The sequence below is a fragment of the Podarcis gaigeae genome (assembly GCF_964106915.1).
Source record: "Podarcis gaigeae genome assembly, chromosome: 8".
NCBI lineage: Eukaryota > Metazoa > Chordata > Lepidosauria > Squamata > Lacertidae > Podarcis > Podarcis gaigeae.
Genome location: NC_139684.1, coordinates 43469712 through 43482858, shown reverse-complemented (window position 1 = coordinate 43482858; position 13147 = coordinate 43469712). Strand labels below are relative to the sequence as shown.

The 13147-nt window shown below is 38.7% G+C and overlaps 1 protein-coding gene across 9 annotated transcripts in view; it reads left to right on the top strand.

Annotated features, from left to right (window-relative positions):
• Positions 1-13147, top strand: part of NFAT5 (nuclear factor of activated T cells 5) — a 66181-nt gene that overhangs the window by 20217 nt on the left and 32817 nt on the right. For 4 of the 9 annotated variants that reach the window (XM_083752087.1, XM_083752091.1, XM_083752093.1 and 1 more), the window contains exon 1: positions 7162-7288. Coding sequence is in view for 2 of the 9 variants with exons in the window: in XM_083752086.1 (XP_083608212.1) it covers positions 7163-7288 (126 nt within the window). In the remaining 7 variants the exon portion in view is untranslated. Of the gene's footprint in view, positions 1-7161; positions 7289-13147 lie in introns of those variants that run through there. The other 5 variants (XM_083752086.1, XM_083752088.1, XM_083752094.1 and 2 more) reach the window with 2 other exon arrangements.

Here is a 13147-nt window from a genome sequence, read left to right as displayed (position 1 = left end):
ACAGTAAGAAAGTTAAGTTTCTGCATGATAACTTGGGTTTGTTGGCTTGAAAATAATGGATTCAATGCTTTCAAATTACTAATGAATTCAAGATATAAGAATGGAGATCCTGACTTTCTGGCAGTAAGAGCTGTTGGACAGTGGAACAGAGTCATTGGATGGCCATCTGTCATATACAATATGATACAAAACTGCCTCGGTCCTGTATACCTGAAGGAGCGTTTCCACCCCCATCGTTCAGCCTGGACATTGAGATGCAGCGCCAAGGGCCTTCTGGCAGTACCCTCATTGTGAGAAGTGAGGTTACAGAGAACCAGACAGAGAGCCTTCTCGGTAGTGGCGCCCACCCTGTGGAACACCCTCCCTTCAGATGTGAAGGAAATAAGCAGCTATCCTATCTTTACAAGACATCTGAAGGCAGCCCTGTTTAGGGAAGTTTTTAATATTTAATGCTGTACTGTTTTTAACATTTGATAGGGAGCCACCCAGAGTGGCTGGGGAGACTCAGCCAGATGGGCAGGGTAATAATAATAATAATAATAATAATAATAATAATAATAATAATAAATTTATTATCTAATTGAGATTCCTGCACTGCAGGGGGTTGGACTAGATGGCCCCCGGAGACCCTTCTAGCTCTACAATTCTGTGATTCTAAAATTGGTTTAACATCTACTTACAGCAAAGCTCTCATAGTTGGTGTGATGGGCATTCATGCAGGCAGCAATTTGTCATTAGTTTTGAGCCAGCTGTATTGCTTTCCATTAATAAAGAGGAAGGAAATTACCTCCTGAATACCTTAATCTTGTTCAGAATGGTTTGCTTACTTTTGAACTTAGGCCTTGTTTTTCTATAGTACGGCCCTCATAGAAATCAAAATTACAGATGAAGTTCATAATAAGAATGAGAGAAGGTATATTTCAGGTGTGGGGAACCTTTGGCCCTCCAAATGTTGCTGAACTTGATGGGGTTGATGGGAGTTGTAGGTCCACCAATTTGGAGGACCAAATTGGTGAATCAGATGAGAGTATGCTTGTACGAACAGCATGCATTTCTTGGCTCTGAAGTTCTGCTTCTGTTTCCAAACCAAGTAGAGGGGTCAAGTTCAGAAAGAGAATTTACATGTAATTCAATAATGGCAAAAGGAAGAAGGGATAGTGCTAGAAACTCGCTGGGCACCAAATGGCACCTTAAATGTAGGTTGCAGTCACCACAACGGAATGTCTGCTTGACAGGGGGTTGGAATAGATGACCCTTGGTGTCCCTTCCCGCGCTACAAATCTACGATTCTATGATCTCAACTACATTGCTGGCTCTTACAACAATTCATTTATCCCAGTATGCAAGGAGAAACTCACTATGGAAATGGTATTAACAGTGGACTAAGGCAGAGGTTTTTAACTGTGCTTTATGAGTTCCATTTGAGTGGAATGGCTGTAGCATAGTCAAATACATCTCTACTCAGAACTGTACTTATTTCCCTTGATGTGATGATGGAGGACTGTGTGCGAGTCAGCTGGCTCGATGGATATGTCAATCACCAACCTAGCACCCAGAAATCTCCACGTAGTCGCATTTGGACCTGCACCAATAGCAAAACACACATTAAGGGAGACCTCTGTGGTATGTTCCAAAAGAAATGAATAGGAAAACAGACATTTTGGTAGCGGTGATAGGAGGAAGAAAGCTGCCTAGTTATCAAGATGATAAAAGCAGCAAAAGTTGGTCAACAAGATACTACATTGTTATATTGTATATAATTAGTTCAAAACATGTTTTTATAAGTTAATTACTTTTAAAATGTTGAAATAATGTTTAAGAAAATCAGCATATTTTATTCAAGTATACAAAAATATATATGTAAAGTTGTATTTTAGGGACGATTATGTTATTAGGGGAAATATTTAAACAATATTGATTAGAATCCAGAGAATATTTTAACCATGAAAACTGCCTAGAAGGCATTTTGACTACTTTCGACATTTTCCTCCATTTCAAAAGAGTGGTTTGCTCTATAGCATGGTAGCCTTCTGACAGAGAAGCAGAAGCCCACAGCCATATTGGTTGCATGTGCTCAGTTGTGCAATTCTTTGCATTCTGACTGTTGTGTTTTGCTCTGATGGCTATCTGACTTGCTCTACTGTTCTCAGAAAAAGAGATGTGTACAGATTATGTTGACCAGATGGTAGATATTTGGCTTTTACTTAAAGGGATGGAATCCTTCTAAACCCTTTCAGCAATTGAAGATATATATGATGTGAAAAATATGATTTAAGGAGGGGAAAATGCTCCTCTAGTTTCAGATATAACAAAGGTGGATAACAAAGCCCATTTGGAAAGTATGCTAGCTAAGGTGACAATCAATTCAGATTCAGTGGTGTTGCTTGATAGTTGGAAGTTCTGATATTCTCTCTTCTTAGAACAAGGTCCTATACCTAGAAGCTGATGTGCTTATTTCAGCAAGCAGTACAGTAGTAAGATGCTAGAATGATTATGTGTAGAATGCTGGCAGTTATTCTTGGCTGTCATAATCTTTTAGAAAGCTAATGCGCATCAGGCATGCAACTGGTATGTTTTCCAGTGCAGTTGCCAGTCATGTTGAGACCCAAGCTTGAAGTGGACAAGAATGTTGTATCTTTGCAGGGCAGAAACTGTTGGCAGAATAAATGTTCCAAAACAATTGCCGTCAGCATTCCGAAGCAAAAATCAGCGAAGATTCCTGGGCAAAAAGATGTGACGATTCTGCCAATTTTATATATTTATTTATTTAACAAAATTTCTATACTGCTTGATTGTAAATAGAACCTCTAAGTGATTTACAAACAACAACAACAACAACAAACATTAAAATTGGCAATAAAATATTTATTTAGAACTAAACACCTGAACTATTGGCTGTTGACATACACCTTGTGGCACGAAGTACTTTCTTAACATTAATCTTGGAATTAGGTAATTATTGTCCACAAGGGATCCACAAATCATGACTTGGCTAAGGAGCCAGCCATCATTTGTAGCTTCTTCTACACCCCTCCCTTGAGTACTCCAGTATGTGCTGAGGGCATGGGACAAAGGCATGGTCATACCTAATTTGTGTGGAGTTCAGGAAATATAAGAAACAGCTTCTCATCCTGCTTTTGCAAGAGGCTCCTTCTGTTTCTTACCCTGTTCAGAAACTGCAGTAGAAATGAGACCTCCATGATAGGGATCTGTGTCATACCAGATGCTTTATTTGTCAGAGTGTTGGGTGCCCTTAGCTCTGTCAAACTGCTGAGTTTTACCCCTGTTACTGGAATGCCTTCGCTATGGAGGTACACTAACATCATAACTACTGCCTGGTTTTATTGTATTTTTTGGTGTGCTACAATATAAATACATCATATTTATAGTTTTTTCTTCAATGGAATCATTTGGGTGAGTTGTGCATATAATGCTCTACATAAACTAAATAAATTAAGGCAGTATCTGACGAATTTTTTTTAAAAAAAGATATTTATTAAGGTTTTACAAAGAGAAAAAAGTTACAGAATAAAAACGAAAAAAAGAAGAGTACAAAAAATAGAAAAAATGCAAAATACAGAAAAAATAAATAGAAAACAATTAAAAACAAATCAATCTTTTCATATCTTAAATTTCATTTACTTATTTCCCTGACCTCCTCACGCCTCCCTTTTTTGTATTCCAGTTCACATGGTTAATTCAGCAAATCCTTACCCTCTTTGTTTTTATCTTAATTTCTATCTCTTAACATATTATAACTTTATATTTTCATCCGTTATCAATCCATTTTTACATATTCTTTTTAACCTTGTTGCTAAGGCCGCTTCATTTCAATCCGACATCATTTTAACATTCATTAATTTTACAATGTTTCTGCAAATAGTCTTTGAATTTCTTCCAGTCTTCCACCGACTCTTCTCCCTGGTCTCGGATTCTGCCAGTCATTTCCGCCAGTTCCATATAGTCTATCACTTTCATCTGCCATTCTTCCAGGGTGGGTAGATCTTGTGTCTTCCAATACTTTGTGATGAGTATTCTTGCTGCTGTTGTAGCGTACATAAAGAAAGTTCTATCCTTCTTTGGCACCAATTGGCCGACCATGCCCAGGAGAAAGGCCTCTGGTTTCTTCAGGAAGGTATATTTAAATAACTTTTTCATTTCATTATAGATCATCTCCCAGAAAGCCTTAATCCTTGGGCACGTCCACCAAAGGTGAAAGAATGTACCTTCATTCTCTTTACATTTCCAGCACTTATTATCGGGCAAATGCAAGCTTGACTGGTGTCATGTACCACCTGTAAATCATTTTCATAATATTCTCTCTTAAGGCATTACATGCCGTAAAATTCATACCTGTGGTCCACAACTGTTCCCAGTCAGCAAACATTATATTATGTCCAACATCTTGTGCCCATTTAATCATAGCAGATTTAACCGTTTCATCCTGAGTATTCCATTTCAACAGCAAGTTATACATTCTTGATAATATCTTAGTTTTGGGATCTAACAGTTCTGTTTCCAATTTTGATTTTTCCACCTGGAAGCCAATTTTTCTGTCCAAATTGTAAACCTCCCTTATTTGATAATAATGAAGCCAGTCTCGCACTTTATCTTTTAATTTCTCAAAACTCTGCAATTAATTAAGACAATATCTTCTGGCTGTGCCAAAGAACTCCCCTCTCCTTTCCATGCACCTAAATCGGTTCTGGGAGGAGGGAGATTTGAGGAGATTAATGGGAAGTTCTGTTGAGCAACCAGATGTCATTGTGCTAATGGAACTACTTTGTTTGATACTGCCTTCAGTGACCCAAATAAGGTAGAGATTTTTTTCTAAAGGGTAATCTGCAGTTATATATAATTGCATGTATATATAAAGTGGGTGTTGAATGCTCCGTATTGCCTGTACAATCACTAAAAGTAAGCTCTCATTGAGACTACTTCCCTAGATGAGCTGTAGTGGCTTTTAATTAGGGATAAAAGCACTGCCACTGATCCAGGGGTGAACGTAGGCTTTACTTCCCTTGGGTCGAAGACCCAGTTTGGCAACTCCCCATACAAACACACACAGGCTGGGAGCCTCAATGATGCCCCTCTGGAAACTTCACCTGAGGCAAAAAACCTGACTACCCCCCCCCCCAGGCTCTGCACTGATCTACCCCCTTTCTTCCTCTGCTCACAGCCCTCCTTCCCAGCTGCACCAGGTTTCTTCTCTGTGCTGACAAGAACATTTGGACACCGGGTGTAAGCTGTGGTTGGTATGTAAGTCTGGGCAAAGTAGCCACAATTGTATTGCTATGCCCTTTAAGGCAGGCCTTCTTTCCAACAGTGCCTGGCCATTTTCCTTGTTTGCGTGCTTGAGCTACTTTGAATTGTAAAGTCTGCTTGGAACCCTATCTTTGCCTTCTGCAAGCAAAGTGTTAACTTGTAACAACAAACGTATTAAAGTAAGCTATCCAAAGTAAGTTTTTTTCTTACAAGGAAATTTGGGGGGCCCAAGTTGAAAGGTGGATTAGTTTTAAAAAGGTTGTTCTATCACTGTTTAAAAAGAGATCTAAGTGGAGTTATTTTCTCTAAGTCACACACATTTTAATGGGGAAGATTTCTGTGCCTACACAAGGGCAGATTTGAGAATATTCTAGGGGGCTTTGGCAAGGAGATAATGCTCACATTCATTCCCCTGCAAGGAGTAACATTTCACCTTGTTTGCATGTCTCAAGAGTTAGGGTTAGCAGAGTATCTTCTCACTCTGTACTACTAGTCATAGTGCCAACTGCAGTTCAAAGGCTACAGCTGGATCTGTTGCCCATTGTTGCCTTGTGTGGGCTGCATTCCATTGCTTCCCTCCTGGATTTTAAAACCTGAATAAAGGGCCTGTCCTTGTATGGAAAGATATTATTAATGCTAGATGAGACTCCTTGGAGAAGTTAATGAAAACTAAATTGATGATTCATTCCAAATTTTAATCCAAGCCAGGAATGTGTTCAGGGGTTTGTAGCGTTCTTTCTCCTTTTGAGGTTGGATTTTACAATTCTGTGAAGTTACTCTGTGAACGCAGCTCAGGAGAACTTCATTGGTATCTTGATTTGGGAGGCAGGCAGCATGGAATACCCTTCTCTTGGTCTCATGCAAATCTCCTCTCCTTGTGGTTGGTGTTTAGGAGCATTATTATCCAGGGTTGTTGGAGGCTAAAAACTTGCCATTTGTACAATAATACAAAATCATGTAACAGATGATAAATGGACGTCTTTGGGTATCTGTTTTTTTGGTTATAGTTTATAATGTATAGTTGAGCAAAATGAATGAAAATTGCCAGAACTTAGTGATCTATGTAATAAAAAAAATGTTACAGTGCATTATCTGAATCAGAAAAGTGGATTGTCTGGATCAGAAACATATATTATCTCTGTTAAAGTAAATGTTACTGTTTGGCATGAATATTGAAGACTGCTTTTATGAAAAAAACATGGATTTATATGAAACAGAACATAGTAAAAAGGAAAATTGAGTCAGTTATAAGAGTTGAGTTGATTGTTAAGGGTCAAATTCTAACCATTCCGTAGAAATGAAACTCATTGTGCTTCTTACTGGAAAAATCTGAACAGGAACCAGCAAGGAGCTTGTGTCCTGCTTATATTTCCTTCCTAGACAATCTTTGTAATACTTTCCATATAGGTTTTGTTCCATTACTCTTGCACTACCCAATATTAGTCTTTAGTGTCTCAGAAATTTTATATAGTTTGGAGCAGGGATGCAAAGGGAGATGTGTGATAGTGTTCATGTACACACCAAAAGCTGGTTTGTGATTTGGCAGGGTACAGTTGGTGCTCTTCAGATGTTTGTCTAAAGCCTTAAAAACCATGTAAAATTTGGTGAATGCAATTGGTTGGCATACATTGCCATAACTGTGATGGAAAGTTAGTATCAATGGAATTTCTTACAAATGCCAAAGATTTGATTTAGTCTTTTACTGATATCCTGTGTAATTGCTAGACTCTTTCAGTGCTTTTGGACTCTTATCTCTGGTACTGAGGTAATACAACCTTTTCTTTCTATCATAGATTTGAGGCATACCAACATCATTTTTAGCATTCCTGGTATTTTGGTAGCAAAATATAGGGACATTTGTTTGTTTTCTTAAGACATATTTTTTCTTTCTTTTTAGAATCTGTCTATGACCTTCTCCCAAAGGAGCTGCAGTTACCACCTTCCAGAGAACTCTCTGTAGCATCCATGAGTCAAACAAGTGGTGGTGAGGCAGGTTCGCCCCCTCCGGGTGTAGTTGCTGCTGGTAAGTACTCCACTTGAGTAAAATTAAGGACCTAATGCATATTAATATTGTTGTCAGCATGAGCAGTGCTGGAAAAGTTTGCAGTCTTAAAAAAAAAAACCACAAGACTAACAGACTTAGAAGTAGGGGAAATTTTATTGCACATTTCCTCTTTTGCCCCTATGGTGGTCTTGGACGCCTCAGATATATTATATTTTGATGTAGTAGTTGCCAGTTTAGAACTAAATGGGAGTGTTTGAATGGGCCAGAGAATGCTGCCTTGCAAACCAGGACAGAAATGAAATCTGCAGCAGTGTTCTGGGTTTGTGGCTTCTACTTTCATTTCCCCACCACCACATGGCTTGATGAAACCATGAATGATTCAGCTACATGACTTTATGTTTGGTCCTGAAAGTGTTTAGATGATGTGTGAAGGGATAGTTGATACCTGCTAAATGTAGGTATGTTTGAATCCAGTTACCAAAATATTTTTTAAACTTAAGTTATCACCTACTCAGCCTTATACAGTTTGTTCTTTTAAAATAAAAGTCCTTTTGCTGGATCATTTTATTCTGTTTAGGGGAATGACGACTGTTTTTGTTATGAAGGGGCAAACCTGAATTGGCAGTTGGCATTCAAATTCTTGTTCATCTGGAATGCCTCCAACTTTATAATACCCTCACTAATGGATGTGCTCCAGGGTTTTCCTCTCATGGGCCGAGATTGCTTGACTGACCATGTAATATTTGTAATAGAACATCATGTGTCTGTCCTAGTCTAGCCTTCTCCATAAGGCTATTTTTTATCAGAGCATAGCTGGACTAAGCAATGTGTTCAGTGCATTATTCAGTTTAGATAGGAGTGCCTTCTCTAGTATGTTCAACACTGAAAATGAGCCTCTTGGTTTGGTAGTACAAGGCTTAAGTCTAGGGTAAAACTTTACAGCACTGCTCAATGCTGATATATTTCAATACTTTCCCTAATGAAATCTGTGGATTTAATTGTGTATTGGGGAGATTGGTAATTAGATCCAAGACTACTTTAGTTAACAAATCTTCCAGTGTAGCTTCATTCTGCACTTCAGAAGCTAATTCAGTCAAAAGAGAACAACAGTTGCAAAATGTTTTGAAAACTGCTAGCACTTTAAATCCACAGAAATACTTTACTGTTGATTTTCATATTTTGAGATCATTTTCAAGCATCTGATATAGTTGATGAGAAGAACTATGTGTCTGTTACTTCTAGGCATTAGTTGTCTGACAGTCAATCCACTTCCTTTCAAAAACTGAACCTATGGGAGTTCATATTAACAAAAACTAAAGAAAACTAGCATATTCCACAATATGGTATTTATATAGGGGACCATATTAATTGAATAAGAATACTTTTTCAATATTCTTTCTATCTCTTTGCTAATAGTATTAAATGTTTCTCTGACTTAAAAAACTTAAAAACTTAAATCCGAATAATTACAATTACTGTGGTCAGCATCCTACAGTTTGTTCCGAAGGGGTGGTTCACACTTAAGTTTTCATCATAGAGACTGCCCCTAGATTTGTAGTTTTAAAGTTTTAAGTGAGTGAACATAGACCAAAATTTAAAAAACAGTTATTTATATTGCAGCAGTGCTGAATGTAGATACAATAGGCTCCAAATCCAGATAATTTATAGAGAGGACAATCAAATTGCTGTAAAGGCTAACTCAGAAATTGCAGCCTTAACATGCTGGGAAGAGAATCAGTCAAGATAAGCAGACATGGATACTGAAGAGAGACAGAGACAAAACAGCCGTGATAACAATATGAAGTTTGCCAAGATTTCTTTTTAATTCACATGGCGCATACCCTCTTAACATTTCTCCAGTGAGAATAGGAATGCTCCATTCCATAATGATAATTTTACTATTTATACCCCACACATCTTACTGGGTTGCCCCAGCCACTCCAGGCAGCTTTCAATATATATATATATAATAAAACATAAAACATTTTAAAAAATCTTCCCTGTACAGGATTGCCTTCAGATGGCTCAGGAGTCAAGCAACTCCATACCCTACAACATTTCTCCAATGAAAATAGGGGTGTCCTAAGGAAAAGTGGGACATTCTGGGATCAAATCAGAAACTGGGACAGCTTCTTTAAATCAGGGATGTCCCTGGAAAATAGGGACACTTGGAAGGTCTGCATGGTGGGTTTGCAGTTCTGCCACCCCCAATCATTAAAAATATATTGAAGGAAACTACCTTGTGTGCAGGTAGGAGCAATATTAATCAAGCATGTCTGGAATCTTGGAAGTGAGAGTTCTGCTACTTCGGGATATTGGAGAAACTGAGGAGAAAGCCCTTAGAGGAGTAAAACCTTCAGCAAATACATGAACGCTTACAAGAAATCTTGTTGAATAGGGCACCCAGCTTAAAGCCCACAGACCCTGCTGGTATGATAGTGTATCTCTTCTTTCTCAGCAGCATGTATCTGCCATTTGGGATTGACTCAATACCATAGACCCAAAGAGGATCCTTCTCCTCCGACATGGATAAGCTGAAGTCCCAGCTGAAACTTTGGGCCAGAGCATTCATGTGACTCTGCTCCTTTTCTACAGGCAAGGCAAAAGGCACAAAAAGAATATATTGTAGTCATTGGGTAGTAGTTGAGTTTTAGGAAGACCTAGCATTGGGAAATTCTGGAATTCTAGAAAGCATTTATCATGGAGGGGCTAATTCTTCCCAGGAGTTCTTCCCATTTCAGAGTGTGGGCCACACACTCCTTCTTTGAAGATGCAGGTTGACTTGGCTTTTACAGCTGGGTGTACTAAGCTTCCCCAAAACTGGATGCAGAGGTCATTCTGCTTGACCCTGAACCATGCCAGAGTTCTTTAAGATGTTACTTGTAGATGAAGAGGGGGACATAAATCAGCCACCACATTAACATTCAGGGTATTGTGCTCTCTGTACAGAACTGTTGTGTCTGGCCTTCTCTTCTGTAGAAATAATCATAGAATTGTAGAGTTGGAAGGGACCACAAGGGTCACCTAGTCCAACCTCCTGCAGTGCAGGAATCTTTTGCCCAACGTGGAGCTTGAACCCACAACCCTAAGATTAGGAGTCTCGTGCTCTACCGACTGAACCATCCCAATTTTCAAAGCGCAATCTAGCTAGGGACTTTGGGAAGATGGGAGTTATGGCTGTGGGATTGTGGAGGGTTTTATGAGATTGAAATCACTTATAAAATGGGACAAAGCATCACTTTCACTCATTCTAGTCCTTTCATCAGGCAGACAAGGATAGCTTCCAATCAGCCACATTGTCAAGTGGCTGGGAGGGGAAGGTGACCTTGGACAATCTAGAACTGCAGGAGCCCATTCCTTTTATGTCCAAAAAACAAAACTCCTTATTGTTTTGTGCAAATCTGTTGTATCTAATCTTATTTATCCTGAAGGGACAGTTTTCTGCTTTTTTATAATTAGTAAGAATCCAAAAGCAACTCTTTTTAAAGCTGGTTGCAGTTTCTTCATGAAGACCCAAGCAAATATTCTGTGTTTTGGCTACATGTAGAGCTCCCTCTCCTTTATTTAAGCTTGCTGACACAGTTGCCATTACTGGTGCCAATGACTAGATTAAGAGAAGAGAGCTGGTAAAAAATATTTTCCTCATTTAAGACTTTACTTCATTTGTTCTCTGCTTCCCTAGCCACAGGGTGACACAGTATCTGGCTGCAAATCAGATTGCCCCAGGTTTTTCTTTCAGTGCTTTGATCTGAGGTTCTGGGACACATAAGCAGGTTACATAAAGATTTTCTGCAGTTAACTTCAGATTTCTGGAGGAACAGGATTGGCTGATTTCAGGTATGAGGGCCTGCAAGAACAGACTGCTAGTTCTGCTATTACTGTTTGGCTTCCAATTTTCAAATCAGTCTAAACCATTTTAAAACTGAGTCTTGGTAATTGGTCTTTTAAGAGCACATTTGATTATTTTAACATAAAAGGTGTGTTTCATATTCATCAATCCAAACATGAGGTGGTTTCTTTGTAAATTAACCAGCTATGAATTCTTAATTTTAACATAGTTCTCAGCTTATTTCTGAACTTTCATGATGAACTATACATAGTTAAGCTGGGAAGAGTTGTCTATCTCTTGAAGGCAGATACGTCTTGATAACACCTCTGTGTGTGTGGAGAGAGAGGGAGAGAGAGCTTATCCTTTCTGTGCAGCCAGTTTATTTCTAGGTGTCTCTTGCCAGAAGGTGCAGACAGGTGTTTCTTAGCAGGATACTAGCATTTAATGTGAAATGCTGTGTTTGCTAAGTAGGAAGAAGCAGTGCTTCAAGAATGGGTCTGAGAAATGACCTGTCTCAAATCGGTTGCTTTTTCACTCCCAACACATATCTGCCAACCTCCCTTTCACAGTTTGATATTAAACTTTATAGCATCACAACAAATGTCTTAAAACAGGGGTAAGCAAACTTTTTCAGCAGGGGGCCAGTCCACTGTCCCTCAGCCCTTGTGGGGGGCCAGACTATATTTTGAAAAAAATATATGAATGAATTCCTATGCCCCACAAATAACCTAGAGATGCATTTTAAATAAAAGGACACGTTCTATTCATGTAAAAACACACTGATTCCTGGACCGTCCACGGGCTGGATTTTGAAGGCGATTGGGCCAGATCTGGCCCTTGGGTCTTAGTTTGCCTACCTCTATCTTAAAAACACCATGCAAATCTCTCTTGAATGAGGGGCCATGACTTTCACAAGGTGGAGAAAGGTCAAGTGCCTTGTTTTTAATCATTTTGATTTGCTTGAAGGTAAAAAAAAATAATGCAACAATAAGTGCTCCTTTAGTTTACTTTTACCCTAAGTCGGTAAAATTTTATTTTTTAATTTTCGCAAGGAATGCACTTTTAAACTAGAAATATTAGCTTCTGTCATATTAGGAGCAAGTAGTTGCTCAGAAACTTGAGTATAAAAACACATCTTAGGTCATTTTGACTATATTTGTCCGTAATAGCAAAGGGTTCATTTGTCTTCTGTAGCTTCTCTTTATACTTTCTCTTTTGACATGGTTAATGTGACATGAGGCTTAATTTGCATGATAATGTGCATTATACCTCAGAGTACAATATAGTTCTGACAAAGTTTCAAATTCACATAGTTTAAAAACTGGCAAGATTCTACAGATCAGTGGAAAGAGGAGGAGATAAATCATATTTTTTTAAAATAGTGATTTATGTTGTGTGTGTATTTGGCAAAGAGGGGACTAGAAGGGATTCTTATCTGTCTTCTAAAGACAGGTTATTTTGTTTGACATTGTGCTGCGTGATCTAACAATACAGCATCAATAGTTTTAGACACACACTGGCACACATATGGCTCCAGAGAGGCATAGCAGAGTTCATTGTCCAGTTAGCTTTATGAGACTTCGGTGGCTGCTTTAAGGATGGTTTCCTCATCTGCCTGAATTGCTATGCAATTTAAGCTTAGTCATGTTCTTCACAATACACTGCACAAGGACCCTTGCTACATACATTATACCTGCTTTCTTCTTTGCACTAAATCCAGTAAAAGTAAATAGGTGGTTTGCCAGTGCCTACCTCTTTTTATCCTGTTAAAACTCTTTTCTCTTCTCATAGAATCTCAGAATTGTAGAGTTGGAAGGGACCGCAAGGGTCATCTAGTCCAGCCTGCTGCAATGCAGGAATCTTTTGCCTAATGTGGGGCTCAAACCCATGACCCTGAGATCAAGAGTCTCATGCTTTACTGTGGTTTTTTATTGACTGATCAGTTATATCTGCTCTTGAACAAAACACATTTGTTTTAATAGGATAGATTTGGGGTGAGTTTGTTAGCTGTCAGTCTATGTTTCCACTGAGCAGTAGTTGCAGGGTTT